The sequence below is a fragment of the Helianthus annuus genome, chromosome 4 (genome assembly GCF_002127325.2).
Source record: "Helianthus annuus cultivar XRQ/B chromosome 4, HanXRQr2.0-SUNRISE, whole genome shotgun sequence".
Classification (NCBI taxonomy): Eukaryota; Viridiplantae; Streptophyta; class Magnoliopsida; order Asterales; family Asteraceae; genus Helianthus; species Helianthus annuus.
The window spans coordinates 107,832,619-107,840,829 of record NC_035436.2 but is presented as its reverse complement, the minus strand read 5'-3'; the positions used below and the strand labels follow the sequence as shown (position 1 = coordinate 107,840,829).

Below are 8,211 nucleotides of genomic sequence, written 5' to 3'. Positions count from 1 at the left end.
GGAATTCAAAAACTTAGGGACTACAGATGTAATTTTAGAAAGTTAGAGACTAAAAGTGAAAAATGGACAAACCGCAAGGACTATCCGAGCATATTTCTCTATTTTAAACTATTAGTAACTAACCTTATTAGGCCTTGTGTAGTGGGGCTCCATCTCACCTCATAAAGCCCCATAAAGCCCTTGAACACCATTACGGGGGGCTTTATGAGATGAAAATGGGGGGAGGGCGCTACTTTTTTCACGGCGTTTTGTTGTTTCCATTTTCCACTTTGGTCCCTGCATTTTACACTTTGGTCCCTGCATTTTACACTTTGGTTATGATGAGGTAGGGGCTTTATGACTACGGGCTCTAGTGACATAAAGCCCCTGTGTGACGTGGCACGACACGTGTCGCATAACGCCCACAAAAGGGCTTTATGACTACACATGACCTTACTTTGCATCAACCACAAGACTCTTCTGGAAAATTACCGATAATTAAAAACTTTACGTGAGTGGTAACACAACAACAAACATAAGATTGGCATCATAAAACAACAATTATAGTGTTTTGTTACAATTCCACAAAATCCTTGTCTATTTATTCAAGAGATAAACATCAAAGTAAACAAGAAACAATCTGCATCATTATCATCATCATTCTTCACCGCAGCGCCTGGGAGGGATCAAATATGAACAAAATATCAGAAATCAAAATGCTTCTGTTTTTTTTTCTTCTTAAAATCAGAATATGCAAGCCGAATCATGATAGTTGGACATTCGTTATCCAAGCTCTCCGAGTTTAGTACTATATTTCACTATCCGAACCTCAACCGAATAATAAGGTTACTGGATCTAAAACAGAAAAAAAGGTATCCGCAGATGTGGTTACAAACAATCCTGGACTATGAGTGAAAACAGTCCTTACTGGAATGAAACATGGATAAACTACTTAACTACTCAACTCAACATTATGATCACCATAGCAGAATTAGAAAACTGTAATTTGTACCAAAATTTAATTGCACTTATAAAATCGGGTCAAAATACAAAAAAATCCCTCACCAGAGAGAACTGTGCTCATAATTCACAATCGGTACAAGACATAACATTGTTCAAAAGACAATATTTCATTAAACTGAAAATATCGCTTCACTAAACAAATAGTCACATGTCAACAAATTTTGAGCAGGCCAGAATTCAAAACCAACTTTCTCTACAATATGACAAAGCAACACTTAACTGTTTAAATGAGTTCAGTTACACTAAAAGCTTTCACCAAGTAATAAGAATAACAAATATAAGGTCTAAAATTCACCACCCTTGTGAAAGCTTGAAGCAGTAAATTTAACAGCATAAGATTCGAAACGCAAAAACATAGCAATATCCGGAAAAGAAGTTGCATGCAGTCAAAACTCAACAGCAAAAAATGGCTATACAATACATGAATTAATTTCCATGGGTAACCCATCCACTTAATGAGATAATATAACTTAACATCTTACGATGTTTTGACATCAAGTAACGGTGTTTTAACCCATAAGAAAACTTGACCTGCTGATTAATAGCCTAGCAAAAAGAAAATTCTCTAAATTTTAGAGAAAACTATTTCATTCGAGATTTCCTGCAAAACAAAACTATCTTGGTCTATTTTGATGAGACCACATCACATAACCAAATAGACATTCACAAGCTACACTTCTTTTATTTTCATACTTTGGGAAAATAATCTAAGATAGTTTTGTTAATCACGAATCTTCAAGTAACATGGCTTGGTCCAGATTTGGATCCCTTTTATCCATGCTACTCTTCTTATTAATCGTTGGTCAAGTTTCTTACGTGATAAATTCATAAAAAAACAATATAAATATCACTAGATTTTAGGTTAGTTTTTATAATTCCATACATACATATCCAAGATAACAAAAACCATTGTATAAATTATCATCAAATCCCCATAAACAAAATCCCGAATTTCTCATATCCAAAATGCAATTTCATACATTTGGATTCTAAAGATGATTCCCTAATTAACTCAAATCAAGGCTCATGATTCACTTTTAGAAAGCAACCCACTGAATAATAAATGATATAAGATGATAAAACCCTAGACATGAAAAAAAGAGGGAAGGAGGAGAAATTGACCTGTGATGGATATCATCAGTGAGGGTGAGAAGAAGAGTGAGAGGGAGGAGGTGGAGCATAGATCTTGTTGTAGGCCATTTCACCAACGACGTAGATGCCGAAGGCCACGAGGGCTATTCCGAGGCCAGGAGTGGCCTGCCGGAACTGATTAGTGAGCATGGGATGTTTCCTCCACTCATCCCTTCGTCGGAAAAACTCGCCGGTGGGTCCTAAGGGCTTCCCCATCTCTCACTCAGATTTGCAGAAATTGGTCGGTCGGTCGGTCGGTCGTCGCTCTGCTTTCCTTTCCTGCCCTTCCCGTCCCTGGCTTAACCTTAACCCCCATTTTCTCTTTGGCTGGATCACTCTACAACTTTTCAGCCCATTACCCAACGCCCAACACTATCAGTTCGGCCCAAACTGCTTCGGTTTCGTCCGTAAATAATAATAAAAAAAAAAAAAAACAGTTTTTTTTTTTTTTTTTTTTTTATAACCGGTTTATGAAGAAAAAGATTCGGTTTGACGTGAGACTGCCCCTTCCTCTTTTTGGTTTGGTTTGGTTCGGTTCAGTTTTAGTTAAAGTAATTCTTAGACCAATTACAAAGCGGTGGTTTGATTCGGTTTCAAACCAATCTCTCTCAAACTGATTTCTGGAGTGGGTATGTGGGATTTAAACTCAAGACCTCTCCTTCCAAGATGTTTAAAGGCTTTGACTTTGCCAATGGACCACCACCCCATTGGTACCAACACTTCCTTTTTGATACGGATAATATCACTAAATATATAACAAATTAATATAATTAAAGAGTAAAAGGAAGTAAATTACTAGATTAGATTAACACTATTTCGGTTGCTATATCAAGTGTCAGTACCTAATAAACTAAATCGATACCAACTGAATTTCCGCCACAACACAAAAGAGAACTCTAGTTTAAAATAAAATAAGATAGAAAATACTTGTCCTTTCTTACAAATAAAATTTAAAAACTCAAAGATTACACATCACAACTCCATGCCATTATGATGAAAAAATAGATGAAAAACTTTGAGTGTGGTCAATTCACAAGAGGACCTCCAAAGCATACTTTTTGTTAGGGTATTTATAAATCGTGCAAACCGACCAAAGCGTTCAAACTACAGAATTTTTGCCGGATTGCATCTTAGAACCTGGAATCGACTGTGTAAATTAGGATAGTGATATGAGATAAATGTTGGGTAGAAGTACAGGGGTTAGTTTGTAATAAGTTGATAGTTAGGGGGTCTGTATGTTGAGAATTGTAATACCGTTGTAAAGGTTGTTATAATGGCAGTTAAGCTAACTGTATTGGTTAGCTTGGTTTTGAGATAACTTTCTCTCTCTCTCTCTTAGTTTCTCTCTCTAAAATTGAGCTCCATCATTGGTATCAGACTGTTCTATCCTCGAAACACTCTTGATTCAAGCCCTAATTGATTCAATTCGAACTTAATTAGTTCAATATTGATTCAATTGCAATCAACCAGTTCGCGATTCGTTTGATTCTCGAATTTGATCATCCTCCGATCAAATTTTGTTCAATTTTCAGTCCGATTTCATTTCAATTTCAGAATTAATCATCGTTTGATTAATTCCTTTTCAATTGAGCGAAGATGACTTCGAGTACCAGACAACAAGAAATGGAGAAATCAGTTAAAGATAACTCGTTGTCAATTGGGAAAATGGAGATTACTATGCAAGACTTGCAAGTGAATACTCAATCAATTTCTGAAAATGTACAGATGATGGCCTCTAGTGTTGAAGAAAATAAAGCTGCAGTTGCTCAAATGGAACTATAGATTCAGGCAGTTCTGGATAAGCTGTCGGGATTAGAAAATGGTAACTGAAGATTAATCGTTAATGGAGCCAATCAAGATCAAAGAATATCACGATTAGGGAAATTGGATTTTCTAAAATTTAATGGGGAAGATGTAGAAGGTTGGCTTTATAAGTGTAACCATTTATTTATGGTTGACAAAACTCCTGAGGAACAGAAGGTTAGATATGCAGTTGTTAATATTGAAGGAAAAGCATTACATTGGCATCAAGGATTCTTGAAAAGCAACAATAAAACTGTGGATGATATTGGATGGGATGAGTATGCACGGTCAACGTTGGCTAGGTTTTCTCTCAATTTGGTGGAGGATGTAATGGAAGAATTGAAGAACTTACATCCGACACGTAGTCTTCAAGATTATTGTGATGCTTTTGATGCATTTTTAATAAGGTTACAATGTGTCAAGAATATTGTTGGATTATGTGGACCCCGTCAAAAGAACAAATGATTGAAAGCCAAAATATTCTACATCACCTGATCAACAATAACAGTGCTTAGAAGACATACTCCTCCCGATGACAAGGCATTAACATCTGCTACTCTCAAAGGTCTGCTAAAGCTAAAATCCGCCAAAGAGAAAGTCTGTTGATTACAAAGGTCTGCCAAAGTAAACCATTGAAAAAGACAAAGTCTGTTGAAAGCAAAGGTCTGATCATCCATTACTGATGAAGAGGCAAGGTCTGCTGAAGCTTAGCAGATGTTAAAGCTCAACAGCGGATTACTTAACAGACGCTGTTCATCAAAGTTTTCAATGTAACAGTGTTTGTCCTAGCAAACATTAGAGGTTGTTAGATGTCACAATCTAGGAGACGTCAGCTTAGAATCCTCAGATGTTTGATTTGTACTATAAATAGAACAGTGCATGTACTGTTCCATTGACACTTCTTCTTGACATTTTGTACGAACAAATTAGAGTGATTAAGCTGAGGGGGAGTTTGTAATTCTCATGCATACGCTAATCATTGTAATTCTCAGTTGCAGTAAATTAGCCTAATCTCAAGAGTGTAAGTAGCGTTATAGGCTGCTTACATTGCGTGGGGGACGTCGGGAATTTGTGCAACACCAAATATTAAATTTGTTTTCTCGTAGGTTATTGATGTATTGCAAAATACATCTCTTATTCGTGTAAAGTTTGTATAGTTTTTATTTATTTTTAGTTTCGTTTTAGTTAGAATGCATACTATTGATCAGATTGTGTTTTCCAGGTCTTGGTACTGAATATTGCTGAAAATGAAGTGAAAACGAGCCAAAATGCTGAAACACCAAGTCCCGGAACGAGTTGAAAAGAGTTAGAATTATTTTTAGAGAATTTGGAGAGCTGAAGCTAGAGAAAAATCGAAGAGTCTGGTCATTTTGAGCTGTGGCGTCGCGCCACAGCTAAACCGCATTCCCGTCGCGTAACGCTAGCATTAAACAAATAATATCTGGAATTTTTTATGGTGGCGTCGCGCCACAGCAATACATGGCACCCGTCGCGCGATGCGACGGGGTTATTGGTCGAGTTTTGTGAGTTGCTGATTAGGGTGAACTATAAATATCCCAAGAAATCATATCTAAACCCTAATTATGATTGGAGAGCAACCATAGGCGATCTTGGAGCATTCAGAGAGCTGAATTGAAGTTTTCGAAGCATACGAATCAGTGGTACGAGTTTGGGACGAAGAATCGAAGACTTTCTCGGGTTTTCCAATCCGTTGTTTTGTCGATTTCTTTCTTGAAACTTGTTACAATGAATTCGTGTTTGATTGTCTTTGATTTGTTTTCATTTATTGACATGCTTGGCTAAACATTTGTGCCACCTAGACTTTGATGAATGGTGATGTGTGTAAAATGCAACATATAAATTACATCAAGTGAGGCATAAAACTAACCCTTTTTAAGTACTAATGTTGGAAAAAGAGTGTTTTTGTCTTCCTTTTGTATTTTCAGGATTAAATGAGCTCAAATTAACAAAAGAAACAAAAAGACAGCTAAATCTAACATAAATACAAGAAAAGGAACATAAGTGGATTGCCCGACCCCTCGACAGCATCCTCCCAAGCAAAACAGAGAAGGCAGAAGACTGAACACGCCCCATGCTCAGCCAGCACGGGGCCGTGCCCAGGAAGCAGCAGATAAGACAAACCTATAGAAGCTTCTATTGCCCACCACGGGGCCGTGCCCAGTGAACACGGGGGCATGGCGAAAGTACTGCAGGCGCATTAATTGTAATTGCGAATTACAATTAATGAGGAGAGAGATTGTCAGACAGGCACGGGGCCGTGCCCAGCAGACACGGGGCCGTGCCCAGGCTTCTGTTCAGCCTATAAATAGGAGTGCTTGGTTTCATTGCAACTCATCCCTTGCCACACCACCTCTCTCACACTTCATCCACCACCCACCACCACCATAATACCATCATCCACCACCATCATCCATTGTCCATCATAGAGTGTGTAAGTCGTCTTGGGATCCAAGATTGATCGTAAGAGTTCTTGACAATCAAGGCCATGTTTGCCTAAGTCTCTTACATCACTTGGTGAAGACAAGTGTTTAGTATAATACTTTTTATTTTTAATCTTTTGCACTTTTTATTTGGTTTTGTATTAATGACTTTAATAACTAGTTGCTTATGTTGAAGGGTGACTTTTCCTTATCGTTTGTCCGTGGTGTCTTGGCATTATTTTACTGTCTATATAAAATAAAAGATTTTCACCATTCATATCTCCATGGTCTATATGGAGGTATGTTGGCTACCTGGTTGGGGGTTAAGGGAACGGTTTGGTAAGGGTCTTGCCCTTGTTCAGCGTTTAGAGGTCCTGCAAGGGACCTGGGTCAAATTTAGTAGGATCTCCTTCAATACCCAAAGGTATTGGATGGCGGGGATCCAAACTCTTTGATCCCCTCATAAGTTAACTACTATTAATACTATAACCCGGCTATTTAGGACTGTATCCCTGCTGACTCAGACTACTTAGTCGAGGGTAACGTCACCTCCAAAAGAGAGGCCTACCATAATTTGCATTGATAACTTAATTCATTATCTTTCAATAATCCGACCCTTTAGGATTGTATCCTTGCTGACTCAAACTACTGGGTTGAGGGTAACGTCGCCTTCAAAAGAGGGGCCTACTACAATAACTAAGATAATCTCTTAAACAAGTGAAAAAGTGCGAAAATAATCAAAGGTTATACTAATACACGAGTCGGATCCAAGTGATTCATCTTGTCTATCTGTTTTTTTTTTCAGCATTTAGTTAGTTTTATTTTCTTAGTTTAAAAATCTTTTTCTAACATTTTGATTTGGTTATACGTTGAGGATAAACCGGTACTAAAAGCTCTTGTGTCCTTGGACGACCTCGGTATCTTACCAACACTATACTAAGTCCATGATGGGTGCACTTGCCCATATGTGTGTTTAGTGTTAGTAAATATCGTGTTTTATAAATTTAAAACTTGGCTAAAAGTGTAAAAAGGGCTTAAAATATACATCGAAAACATATACACACTGACACGCATCAAGTTTTTGGCGTCGTTGCCGGGGACACAAGGATTTTAAGAAAGTTAGGAATCAACGGACTAATCGTATTTTTATTTTTCTTTTTAATTTTTTAGGATTTTCTTAGTTTTTCAGCATCTGCAGAGCTCAGCACGGGCCGTGCCTGGTCGGACACGGGCCATGCCCAGCGTTGTTACTGGCAGTTTTTAGTTTTCCAAGTTAAAGAAGGCTGACCACGGGGCCGTGTCGGTGCAACACGGGGCCGTGTCCAATTCTCCAGTAACTGGGATCTGGAAAACAATCACTGTAACTCCGACCACGGGCCGTGTTCACTGAGCACGGGGTCGTGGTGAACCTTCTGACCAGCATTCTTTTCTGTTTTTATTGCAGGACTTAGAACCAGACGCCACCCCTACATAGTGTATGAGCTCCAGTTCTAATAAGGACATAAAAGAACCTCTAGAAAAACCCGAACGCTTTCTTAGAAAAAGACTAAAAGCCAAAAACCAAGATAAAGTTTCGGGGAATCCACTTCCAATGGCGGACCAACGTACCCTCAAGGATTATCTAGACCCACCGTAGGTAATCTCGGCGCCGCTATCAACGCACCGAATGTTGAAGCCAATAACTTCGAACTTCGGCCGCATTTGATACAGATGCTTCAAAACTCCGCAACCTTTCATGGGCTTGCGGACGAGGATTCCCATCTACATATTACTAATTTCTTAGAAATATGTGATACTTTTCGGATCAATGGAGCATCAAATGACACCATCCGCC

The 8,211-nt window shown here is 38.4% G+C and overlaps 1 protein-coding gene across 1 annotated transcript; it reads right to left on the bottom strand.

Moving 5' to 3' along the window:
* Positions 1 to 498: 498 nt before the first annotated feature.
* LOC110918771 (NADH dehydrogenase [ubiquinone] 1 beta subcomplex subunit 3-B-like) lies at positions 499 to 2,437 on the bottom strand. The gene is made up of 2 exons (XM_022163057.2): positions 2,125 to 2,437; positions 499 to 655 (listed from the first exon to the last, which is right to left on the bottom strand). Exon 1 carries the CDS (start codon positions 2,347 to 2,349, stop codon positions 2,140 to 2,142), a length of 210 nt encoding a protein of 69 aa, XP_022018749.1. The 5' UTR covers positions 2,350 to 2,437; the 3' UTR covers positions 499 to 655; positions 2,125 to 2,139.
* Between the last annotated feature and the right edge of the window lie 5,774 nt (positions 2,438 to 8,211).